At 37.1% G+C, this 12,071-nt stretch overlaps 2 protein-coding genes across 2 annotated transcripts; one reads left to right on the forward strand and one right to left on the reverse strand.

Moving 5' to 3' along the window:
• The first annotated feature begins 252 nt into the window (after positions 1–252).
• Positions 253–5,675, forward strand: LOC137948776 (uncharacterized). Its single transcript, XM_068794943.1, has 3 exons — positions 253–464; positions 1,097–1,320; positions 5,199–5,675. The coding sequence occupies exons 2-3, from the start codon at positions 1,129–1,131 to the stop codon at positions 5,553–5,555; spliced, it is 549 nt and encodes a 182-aa protein (XP_068651044.1). The 5' UTR covers positions 253–464; positions 1,097–1,128; the 3' UTR covers positions 5,556–5,675.
• LOC137948777 (guanine nucleotide-binding protein subunit gamma 1-like) lies at positions 5,657–11,710 on the reverse strand. Its single transcript, XM_068794944.1, has 4 exons — positions 11,076–11,710; positions 6,164–6,216; positions 5,993–6,037; positions 5,657–5,911 (listed from the first exon to the last, which is right to left on the reverse strand). Exons 1-4 carry the CDS (start codon positions 11,202–11,204, stop codon positions 5,827–5,829), a joined length of 312 nt encoding a protein of 103 aa, XP_068651045.1. The 5' UTR covers positions 11,205–11,710; the 3' UTR covers positions 5,657–5,826.
• Between the last annotated feature and the right edge of the window lie 361 nt (positions 11,711–12,071).

Below are 12,071 nucleotides of genomic sequence, written 5' to 3' on the forward strand. Positions count from 1 at the left end.
AATTTCTAGGGTTTCAGCTTTTTTTTTTGAACACTTGAATTATCATAACAAGAGTTTCCCTTAGCATAGATGGCATGATTATTTAAGAAAGAATAGGCATAAGTGGCATTGTCTCGCGTCTCTTTTTAACTAAGTCTTCTAATATGAAATGCTTATGGGCAATAACTGCATACAGAAAGAATCTGGCAGGCGTCTTATTTTATGAAGTCGCCCTGATAACCGCCCTCATGACATAGTGTCTGATCAGTGGTCTACGGAATGAGGTCTCCTTCTTACGGCACGGAAAATTCTCAGAAGCTCCCCTTGGCTTCATTGTGTTAAAAAATCCAGTCAGTGTCGATCCCGGACGATCTTGTTATTTTCTCCCTCGTTTTCTACTTTCTGTCTGCGAACCCTTTTTTCTCTGCCCTACGGAGGGTTTCGATCCGTCTGCCATTTGCAATCGGTCCTCAGGTCGGCCGTTGGTAGGTCTCCTCATCTCTTCTCTTAGTTGATTTACTCTTCCTCTCTGCTGGCGGTCTCCTGAACCCTATTCATCTCCGTCGGGCAGATGGAAAAGGGATTGGGAGAGGAACCCCTTCTTTGAGAAGCAGGGATTTAGTTTTACGTTATTTTGGTTCTCTTAGTTTTAGGTGATTTTTGGAATTTTTGAGCATTAATAAGTTTTTTTTTTTTTTTTTTTTTTTTAGCTTAGTTATAGTTTTTGTGATGTGGGAAGTGGTAGATCTTTTAAACATGGTTACTTAGGTTGTTTTGGAAAAAGTTTACTTATCTTGCTGGTTTAAAACTCCCGAAATAAATATGCAAGCGTTTGTTTTTCTTCTAAAATGAATATGCATACTCTTTTTTTGCTTCCAAATAGACGCATGCATTTGTTTTTCTTCCAAAAACAATGTGCGTGCATTTATTTTACTTCCAAAAAAATTGCAACTTCAATTTAAGTAATTTGACACTTCCCTTCTCTTGTACTATTTGGAAGACTCTTTCGAGTTGCTTAGAATGCATTATTCAGAGATTTTTAGTTTCATACATATTTCTTTCCTTTTTCATAATGTTATCATTCTAATGTTCCTTTTTCATAATGTGCCTTTTTTAGGGCTGCTTTATAAAAACTCCATATAGTAGACAATGGGGGTTTTTGCATCAAGACTCTGGTTTATGTTGTTTCCTGCCAAGGAGTATAAGATTGTGGTTGTCGGGTTGGATAATGCGGGTAAGACTACAACACTTTATAAGTTACACCTTGGTGAGGTGGTAACAACGCATCCGACAGTTGGAAGCAATGTCGAAGAGGTGGTGTATAAGAACATTCGGTTTGAGGTAAGCAGTGAAATATCTTTGTCTCCTCCCTTTATTGACTTTTTACAAGCTAAAAGTTCTTGCTTGAAGTGTTCTGGTTCATTTTTGGTCTTTCTGAGTAACCAAATACAATAATGTAATAAGAAAAACTCTACGTCTTTCCTTTCTGACAAGTTACCAAATTGCATGCCCAACATGGATCACACAAAATAGCTGAAAACGAAATTATAATAAATATTAATTCAAATTGTGATTAAGTGAAATATTTATAACAAAACTTGAATTAATGATATTATACATTTGAATATACCAACCAAATTGTACCTCCTTGTAATAACTTAAATCATTAACAATGAAATTAAAGAAAGCAATTTGTTCCTTTTAATTTGTAATTCCATATTGGGAACATTGGTTTTCTAGGGTTCTCTTTACACTTCATATGTTGATTGGACTATTCCTTAATTAAGAAGAGTTCCAAAAGTTATTAGCAGTAAGAGGTGGATTCTAATTAACTTTAAAAAATGGACTCTTAATTTATTTAGTTAACTGTCATACATGGTGGGAGATTTTTTAATATTTACAATCGTTTAGATTGTGTATTATACTTAATCATATAGATAGTTTATCCATATCTTTTATTAAATTTAATTTATATCTGTTAAGATTAGTTTGATTAAAGATTCTAAACAATATATTTTAAATATGAGTATTTCCCAACAAGATAGTTTCCCATTATTTTGTAAGTATGTGTGTTAAACTATTATGTGGGGTAGTAGGGTTGGCATATTCAAATGAAAATAAAATGATGAAAAAATCCCAAAGCCTATCTAGTGCTGGGAGGGAGTGAACCTTGTTGTTGTCAAGTCTTGACTCTAGCAAGTGTGTCCAGCAAGTGGTTGGACTCAAATGGCACTTGGTTGTTTGTGGGCAGCTGCAGAAATCTGAGAGCGACTGCTTCACAGATTCTAATGCACAAGCCCAAAGGCCATGGGTGGCAGTCTTAGCGCATGGCCACTGCTGCCCAACGTAGCGGGCCTTTTTTAATGTTATCTAGCTTTTATTGATTAAAGAAAATATACAATAGGGAAGGAAAAATTCACAACCAATGAGGTGCAAGAGACTCCATCTTTATCCAAGGAGACGGAAGTATTATTGGCAGCCCTGATGTCTGCTACCGGGAGATCATGAAGAATTACTATATATTTAAATCCTCATGGAATCATTCTTCATTCAGTTGATCACTATTGCTGAATCCTCTTCTACCACCAAAGAGGCTGAGAACTTCTGAGAGAATAGCTTGATGCCTTGGAAGATCTGTAATCTCAGCTTCCTTCTGATCACTGTATAGGGCCAGAAAAAGATAGTATAACTGTGCAATTCTGGTCTGTAAGTACCCACCTATCTTTGCAGAGCCTAAATTGTCCATTGATAAACCTTCAAAATTCAGTTTTAGCTGATTTGCTGGGGGAGGTGACTGGGTGCAAATTTGAGGTTGAATATGACTTGAAAAAGTAGCTACCAGTTGCCCAATTTTTCTGATGAAGGAGGCAAATATTTGAAAGTTTTTGCTCAAATCAGTATATTTTTAATTTCTTCTCTATAAGAGCCCTTCTTGAGGACGCAGCCCTGTTATAAGTTTTATTATTTCGTTTCTTCCAAAGGAACCAGGGACTGCTGCTAAAGCTGATTTCAGGAGGATTTGACCACAAACGGAAGTTTCAAGCTGAGACTGTGCAGGATAAAATCAGCAAAGGAGGCAGGAAAGCTTAGTTTGAAGCCAAACTTGCTGAAGGTGGCACCCATTATTGAAAAGCTTAAAGTGAAGTGTAGCATATGGTGATCAAAAAAATTTTTCTTAACAGCTACAGAACTTGCTGAATGAATTCACCACAGGATAGCTTCTCTTTTGCAACTCATTGGAGGCAAGTGTTACCGCTGTGGTCTGATTTTTTATTAAAGAATCCCAACCATAAGTGTTACTTGAGATATATATGCTTCCCATTTCTTATATGGAATCTTATAAATGGAGTGAAATTCTGGAAGCTCTTATATGACTGCCAAATGCTGGAAGCTCTGTGAGCTGGTACCTGAGTAGGAAACCAATTTTGAGTTTTATAATAGTCTCCATATGGAAGATTCTGCAGAATCAAATCGTCACAGCACTTTGTTAGAAGAACTACATTCATTAGATTCAATTCTTAATTCCCAAGCCACCTTCTTTATTTATTTTCAAACTTTTCATCCCTCTTACAAGTGGATAATGGAACTTCTTTGCTGACTTCCATTTTGTTGATCATGCTAGCTGGACAAGGAATGAGTAGTTTGGCAAGCCTGCTTAGGTTGACTTGGTTAAGACAGCGCTTCTTACTAAAATAGCAATCTGTCATTCCATGATGAAAGCCCTTTTTTTCAAATCTTTCAAAGATAAGGTTGAACAAAGCTTTATTTGGTCTCCCAGAAAAGAAGGGAAACCCTAGATAATGTAAAGGAAAAAAGAGAGACTTGCCGCTGAGCATTTTAGCGAGAGTTTCCCCTTTCTTGAGGTAAGTAGATGCTGAAGTTCCATGATTTGTCACAATTGATAGTTTACCCATAAACCACTTCATATAAGGATAATAGACTCTGGATCTCGTGAAGAATGGAGCTGAGAGTTTCACCAATGACATTGAATAAAAGGGGGGATAGAGGGTTTCTTACACCCCTTAACCTCCTAGGGCTTTCAAAATAGCCTTTTAACTGTTCCATGGATGATGATTAAAAATGTGGGAAAGGACACACTAACTTTTAATCCATGTTTTCCACCTCTGACCAAAAGTCTTTTTGTCCATCATAAAGTTTAAAAAGGCCCAATTCATTGTATCAAAGGCTTTCTCCATATCGAATGTTAACTTATGAAGTCATTCAATGGAAAAGAGTAGTAGTGATTAGTCAACTTTGGGATGATATGATCAACAGTTGTTCAAGGATGCAGTACATGCTTATTGACTTTTGGAGAAATGGTAAGTTCTGTGATAAGTATAGAATATTTTTGAGTTTGATTCACAGAATTGGCTCACGTACTATTGCTGTAGTTAATATGTCTTGGACCCTGTAAGTTTCACAGAGAAGCCATAAATCTATGCCCCAGAGGCTAGTGCATATTTTTCCTTTTCATGGACCAATCTTCCTGATTGGTCTTCTTTAGCTATTGGCCAATATTTCAACCAAAACATTGGATCACCATCAACTCCAGGCCCAAGAAAGTTGCAGTCAGTTACAATAAGCCTCCTTCATTGTTCTTGATTTCCTACTATTGCTAGGTTGAAGCCTCTACTGGAAACATTTATTTAGCCCTCTACTTGACATGAAAGTTCGCCAAAGATGTGAGTTTGTTTTGGACAAGAACCTGATATTTGTATCTATTCAGACGCATTTTAGGTTTCATCTATGCAACCTAAAAGCAAACTAGTTATATGTCTATCATCTGTATCTGCAATATCCAAGATTCAAAGAGATTGTAAACCGGATGTCCTGCTAATGCTGGGACATACAGATTTTCAAAAAAAATCTATATTTCCCAGCATTAGCAGGACTTCCAGTTTGCCATCTTGTTTGAATTGTCTTTGATATTGCTGAAGTGCAATTTTACATCTCAACTAGTTTTATATCCTGATTGAAATGACTGCCTTTATTCTAAATTTACCTCGGCAAAGAGATTTTAAATGATTGCTTCCATTATAAAGAGTTTCATGAACATACAGCTCTAGAGTATCCATAAGAGTGAGCAGATAATGAATATATCCTCTAGGCCTTCCATCTCATGTCTCAATAGTGCTCAGGGAATTTGGCCACTATTGATATTTGTGTCTACTTTTGTTTTCCATCGTTTTTTAGTCTGCTAATGCAGATATTTTATGTAGGTTTGGGATCTGGGAGGGCAAGAGCGGCTGAGGACATCTTGGGCAACCTATTTTAGTGGAACACATGCTGTTATTGCTGTGATTGATAGCACTGATCGGGCCAGAATCTCCATCATGAAAGATGAACTCTTCAGGCTTCTTCAGCACGAAGCACTGGAACAGGCAGTCATACTTGTTTTTGCTAACAAGCAGGATCTTAAGGATGCGATGCCCCCAGCAGAAATCACCGATGCCCTTTCGCTCCATACCATAAAAAATATTGACTGGCATATTCAAGGATGTTGCGCCCTCACTGGTGATGGCTTATATGACGGTCTGGAGTGGATAGCCCAGCGAGTAACTGGAAAGGCAACTTAGCAAAATGAATCAGTTCTGTTGATGGGTTTTCCGGTTCTTACATTGCCTTCGTGTCCGTGTTTAAAATCTTGCGTGATAGTGATAAATAAAAAAAATTATTTCTTTCGTTTTTGGTGCGTACAGTACGGGTTCTTCATTTGGCTTCATTCAGGGAAACAATAGAAGCATTCCACAATTTGATCTGTACTTGTACAACAAGAATACCAGAAAATCCAAAATAAAAAATAAAAAATCCTAGTGCAACATATAGGCAAAGGTTTAATCTTGATAATCAGAGAATCCAACACTTACAACCTTCGGATTCTTGGGGTCCCTCGAACCATCGGTCCCACAATGGGTTCGCTGGGCCTACTGTCCTGCAATATAGATGTTGTATATTAATTAAACGAAAAAAATAATTAGAGCGCAAAATGTCGAGGATCAAGGTAGATTGTTACTCTGGAAGCAACGGGTCTGGTCTTGCTGCTATTCTCATCACCAATCTGGCAAACACCAAGAGAAAACTTCACTGCCGAAGAATCTAATATGGATAAACTAATTCTCAAGAAGCTGTACATCCGTTTTCTTTCACATACAATATAAAGCTCTAATTAAGTTTTTTTACGTACTCTTGGCATGCTGTTGAGACTTTTTCCGTCTTCTCCAGCTCCTCAAACTCTTCCTACAAAACAAATAATAATGTTAGTGGAGCACTAAAATCTTTTGGACTTTAATAGTAGCTATGCCTTTGACAATAGACAGTACCATCATAGTGGGCTAACGGATGATTTAGTTATTGAAAAGCTGTAAATGATGATTGAAAACCAGTATTATATCAACGATATTTCAGGGGATAACATTAGAAACTGTCAAAGATTTCAGGCTAGCACATCAATGCACGAACTGATCATCTTCATTATGAATTTATTATTATCAGAACCTTGTGCCGACCAAGTATTTTCTGCTCGTTAAATCCTCCTCCAATCTGCTTGTTCAATACCCCAAGTTATCCACAATATTTACTAGATAAAAATTGAGAATATTGTGGTGAAACCTACACATTCCAGATCAAACATGGAAAACCTCTAACAACTAGTCCCAGGCAAATTGTTGAATTCTCAAGGTTGCATAAAATACATAGCAGGCATGCAAATAGTTTGTTCTAGAACATAAAACTCCATGACAAAAACATTTGCACCCATCCCGAGATTGTAATTATATTGGTAAATCCTATCAGGAGCTAAGGCTATCTGAAAATAACTGCATCAGTACCTAGAAACTAATAAGAAGATCAAGTGCACAACAATAAACAACTCAAAATAAAACATCATGGATTCTGTTTACGGGCTAGGAAGTTGTTTATTAATTTTTTTTAACCACAGCAAATTTGAAGACAAAAGGAAGCTCATTGTAGAAACAAAGAAGAAAAAAAAAACACTGGCACCTTGTGTAAAATGCCTTTATACAGGAACTTGGTAATAATACCTTGTGTAAACTGACACCCCTCAACCTAACTGACGACTGGATGATAATGATCAACTTGTACAAGGTCAAGGGTTCAGGGTTCAGGGTTTAGGGTTAAGGGTTTAGGAGTTGATCTGTCAAATTATAATGGCACAGCTGTTTTCATGTTACATTTGTTCGAAATTGCTAACTAAAATTCTGTGAAACTAGCATGATAGACCAGAAAAGCTGCCTTCAAAACATGAATTCCTAATCTTCCTTCCCTACTCCAAGGTAACCTGTAAATCATATCCAGGTTTTAGTTCTCCACATTGCTTAACATGCAATGTGCAAAAAAAGTAGCAAGTTGCAAAATTAACTCTGATATTAAGGACACATAATCTTGTCGTCCTTGTTTTAGACGTAGTTATCATTTACTAAAAAATAAAAACAACAATCTTGTTGGCCTTGAAGAGCTATTGAAGGCAATCATCCATAAATAGAAACTTGTTCTGCCTTCCCCTAGATTCACTTGGAGGTCACAATTGTCCATCATTCCCAAGGTCACATCTCGTATTTGATCACAGAAATATAAGCTATAGTTTATCATCATTGTCTCTAGAGCTACTTAGATACAAGATTAGTATATTTTTAAGAAAATTTTGGCTGGAAATCCTCCAAAAATAGGAAAAGACCTAAAAACTAACCAAAGTACTCATGTAACACCTGAGACAGTGAATTAGAAAACAAGAAGATGCAAGGCTCACTGTAAGACTTTGTGATGTATGTGCAGTTTTGAGAAACAAAATCAAGGTTTCTTGAAACCTATCCTGAAAAGAAATGGGACCAAAAAGAAAATGGACGAAGGAAGATTCTTTGTCATTCCGGTTACTGGACCACCAACAGTGAAGATTCAATAATGCTTTTCATCATGGCCAGAAATGTCCTCTTGACTGTAATGGTAGATCTACTCAGGCCTGGTGATGGGAGAATGATTGACATCCATGAAGTATTTCTCTCATTCAACAGATTTTTAACTGCTGCTATGGTTGCTTTATTTAAATTTCTAAGTCAGAAATGGTGTTTATGTTCTGGTCTGCCGTATCACTGACACATAAGAAAAAATCAGGTTATACATATTAGATTTTGAAGCAACTGGTATGGGCTGTATTTGCCAACAGCTTGAAGGTATCCTATTTTTGGATGCCCTGGGACCTGATACCAACACTGTGAGCCATGGTTTCTATGGAAATTGGCAGGTAAGGACTCTTCTCCCAACTTAGATTGGCCATTTCCTAGCCTGTACAGTGGACTTAATTTTAACAGCTTCCTTATCTTCCAAATTGGATCTAATTTTTGTTCTAGCCTTGATGTCTGCACCTCGCAGACTGGCACATGGATTTTCTAAAGATGGGAAGGTGGCGAAGGTGGCGAAGGTACGAAGGCACGATACGAACCAGAAAAAGAAAATAACCCAGATGTGAGATAGGATGATCAAGCAGCACAATAGACTGCAAGGTGCTGAAAAGGAAGCTGTTTGATAAAGCTTCCCTTCATGGAACAGGATCTTGAAGTTTGCAGAAGAGGTACAGAGAATAATCATCCGGTCCACGGCTTTAATGGTATCATTTCAGCAATTATTTAGTACAATTCCAATAGGCTAGTTCCTGTACATTTTAAAACAATCCAATACAGCATATTTAGGCAGATGGTGGCTACACTTCCTTTCTAGTTTCATCTCTTATGAGAGAAAATCTAATCAATTTACACAAAATTCAATTATAAAGGTCCAGTATTATTCTTCATATAAATTCTTCAATGCCTTACCCAGATATCTCTCCGATGCAATTGAGAAACAATTGTTAGTCTTTTAGAGCAGATACACATCTAAAATTTACTACAATAACTCCACTCAGCCCACACCCTAAAGACAATACATGAGCCAGTGCAGATGATAGTCATCTCAATTATATAACTCTTTACTACTATTAGCAATCTCCAGCTCTCCATACTGCATGTAAGAAATGAAATGGACAACAACCAACTTGTACCTGACACTGACAGTCTTTCATATTCCCCAATATTAACCACGGCAAGAAATACTGTAAATGATATAACTTCAATGTGTCTGCTAGCCCTGAACAATTCTGATGCCATTTGTGCTGCTAAGCAAATTTCTTCCATCAGAATAAAAAAAATCAAGTTAACAACCACTACCACAATTAAGGAACTAGCGTCATGTCTTTACAAAAGGTTGTAATTGTTGATGGGTCTTCCACAGACCTGATGATGCCTTAGTCATTGGTCCATATCCTTTTGCAATAATCACATCTGAGAAACCTATTTCCTTACAAAAAGGGGACACGATAATTCAAACAAGAAGTTGAAAGACACTCATTTGTCAATGACTGAATTTCCTCAAAGAAGTTGAGAACCCAAATAAACATTGTACCATGTTGTACCAAGATGCACTGCATTCATGGTACACTAGCTGCCTATATACTTTCTACAGTTTTTTTTTTCTTTATATATATATATATATATAATTTTTTTTTCTGGGAACATTTTATTAAAGAAAAGAAGAGCCAACAGGACTGGCAGCAAGCCTGCAGCCACCATGCCAACACAATACAAAGGAACAATCAAATGCAATTCTCAGGAATACTAGGCAGCGACTCCTTCATTATAGCAAAGTGGTCTACCAAAGAGCTGGCTGAATGAAGCATGCGCTTCACTTTCTATAGTTCTACCGATATTAAGTTCTACCTTTTTTCCTTCATATCAAGCAACAATGTTGTAGTTATAAAAATAGGCCCACAGCATGATTCATATTCAACATTGACTCAAACAGGTCAATAAGGTGTCATTGAGATGTAAAGTCTATGTCTTACAACCAAAAACATGGGTTTAGTTGTTATAGCCAGTAGAGATGAGCCATAGGGAGATAAAAAGCTAGTAGAATAGCTTTCCTTTTATGAGAATCAACAAAACGAATTGGCAAAAGATAGTTTCCAAGTCTTTTTATTCATATGAAACATATCATTTCAATGCTTTAGTTGCTAACACATAAAACATTATAATATTGCAACCACAACCCTTATTCTAAGTCTTCTTCTCTTTTGATATCTAATAGTCCATTTGACAAAGCACCTAGACATCATCAGATAAAAACAAGGAACAGCTATATGTAAGAAAGAGTAATTGTATCATATAAGCAACGTTAAGCAGCATGCAAGATTGTAAAAGAATAGACCAATAGCTGTATCTGCCAAGAAGTTAAGAAGGTAACCATGAGAGAGCCTTTGTTGCCAGGACATCCAAAGTGAGGACGTTATAAAAAGGTAATTCAGTTAACTTCTCAACATTCAATTCATGGAAGTATAGCTCCAAGGATGCCTGAGAAAGATCGTTCAAAGGGTACCTAAAACACTGGAAATGAAGAAACGAAGAAAGAAAAATCATTGAATACTCTTGACTAGCAAAATCCAGTATTGTGTGCAAACAGAGAAGAGATATACTGGCTCTCAGAGCAATTCAAGATCTAGGCCTCTTCCAGGTATAACCTACTCCTACTTTCACTGCTTTTGGAGCAATTCATCACGTTATATTAGGAAAACCTGCTTCTTGCCTCCACTGCGTGGCACTAACTCAGTCTTACATTGAGGAAACTCAATAAAAGAAAATGACGACTTTCAGAGTCGTAAAAAGTTGTGCTGCTTCCGATCATCGGATGGGACCAACATTTTTAGATATATGAGATTTAAATCATTTACTTCCAAAGAAATCAGTAAGGTTCTCCACCTTTTAATTGCTCACCGGCGAAAGCAATCCTAAACAAAATAAATCAGCTAGGATGAATGAAAGCAAAAATCCACTAAATAACCCCAATCAGTGATTCTTCTTGAATCTGTCCAATTCGAATACCACAAACCAATATGCTTCACGTTCTGCACAAAGTAGGACGCAGTTTCCAGTAACCAAATCAACAACTGTTTCACTAACAGCAGCATCAACAATCAATTCACTCAATAACTAACTGACGACCAAGAGTCAAAGGCGAGAGTCAACAGCACATATCTGAAAGAAAAGAAAACTAACCTCCAAGAACCTCATTTCCTGCTCCAATCTCTTCAATTCAGCAAGAATCCGATGCTTGCCCCGCGTGTCAGAGGAAGCAACCTGGAGATCAAGCGCTGGCGACGAAGTCACGGACTCCGCCGTCTCCATCACCGTCAACGAATCCAAAACCACTTGCCGCCTCGCGTTCAAGTCGAAGAACCAAACAAACGGATCTCTACTGCATTAATGAACTCTCCCGAAAAGCAATCAATACCAGAGTCCATCGTTAATTCATCGTCTCCTGCCGAAGCAATCGGCCCCTCCGCAGGCCGAAAAATCCAGCGAAACTGGAACGGATCCGAAAAGAAGGAGAGAAAGGTGGAAATTTCAAGTTTCGTGCAGTTTTTGTTTTCCTTTTCCAAATTCAGGCCTGGTTCTCTCGGAGGGGTTTTAAAGGAGGGAAAAAGGCGGAGCCATTTTTCAGTTTTTGTTGTGATTTTTCTTCTTTTTGATTTCTACTTCTCCTCTTTTGGATTCTTTTGCTGGTTTTGTCCCACCAGACATGATTCTGTTTTTTCCTGAGCTTTTCTCTTCTCCTTTTTGTTTTGTTTTCGCTTTTGATAGTTTAGGTTTGTCTCCTCTCAAACAGTGTTTTTGTGAGTGCTACTCTGACAGTATGCCGCCGGAGCTTGTTCCGTCCAAATTTTGATTTAATTATAATTCTTTCATTTTAATGCATTTTTTTCTAGTTTTTAGAAAGTTGGGGTTTTCATCAATAAATATTCTTAACGACCTTCTTAAAATACACTCTTTTTTTTTTTGTCTTTTTATGATAAATTATTATTTTTATTTTTGCATGGGCTCTAAACTGAACTTGTCAACTTAAAAAGTTGGAGCTTCTCGTTTTGTCTTGTCCATGGATCATAGCCCATGTGGTCTCTAAAGGCCCAATTATAGAGTCCAAAAATTGAGATAAAATGTACACTTGGCTTAAAGAGAATCATTGACTCTCTTTGTAATTTTTATTACAAAGAG

The sequence above is a fragment of the Aristolochia californica genome, unplaced genomic scaffold, assembly GCF_029961685.1.
Source record: "Aristolochia californica isolate CCGP_79_NKW_82.1479 unplaced genomic scaffold, dmAriCali1.0.hap1 SCAF_13, whole genome shotgun sequence".
Taxonomy (NCBI): Eukaryota; Viridiplantae; Streptophyta; class Magnoliopsida; order Piperales; family Aristolochiaceae; genus Aristolochia; species Aristolochia californica.

Excerpts from the sequence above, each read along its gene's own strand:
- LOC137948776 (XM_068794943.1), top strand. The coding sequence starts at position 1,129 with ATGGGGGTTTTTGCATCAAGACTCTGGTTTATGTTGTTTCCTGCCAAG. Across the intron at positions 1,321-5,198 it reads ATAAGAACATTCGGTTTGAG|GTTTGGGATCTGGGAGGGCA; the intron begins GTAAGCAGTGAA and ends TATTTTATGTAG.
- LOC137948777 (XM_068794944.1), bottom strand. The coding sequence starts at position 11,204 with ATGGAGACGGCGGAGTCCGTGACTTCGTCGCCAGCGCTTGATCTCCAG. Across the intron at positions 6,038-6,163 it reads GTCTCAACAGCATGCCAAGA|ATTGGTGATGAGAATAGCAG; the intron begins GTACGTAAAAAA and ends GGTGTTTGCCAG. Across the intron at positions 5,912-5,992 it reads CCAGACCCGTTGCTTCCAGA|GACAGTAGGCCCAGCGAACC; the intron begins GTAACAATCTAC and ends TCTATATTGCAG.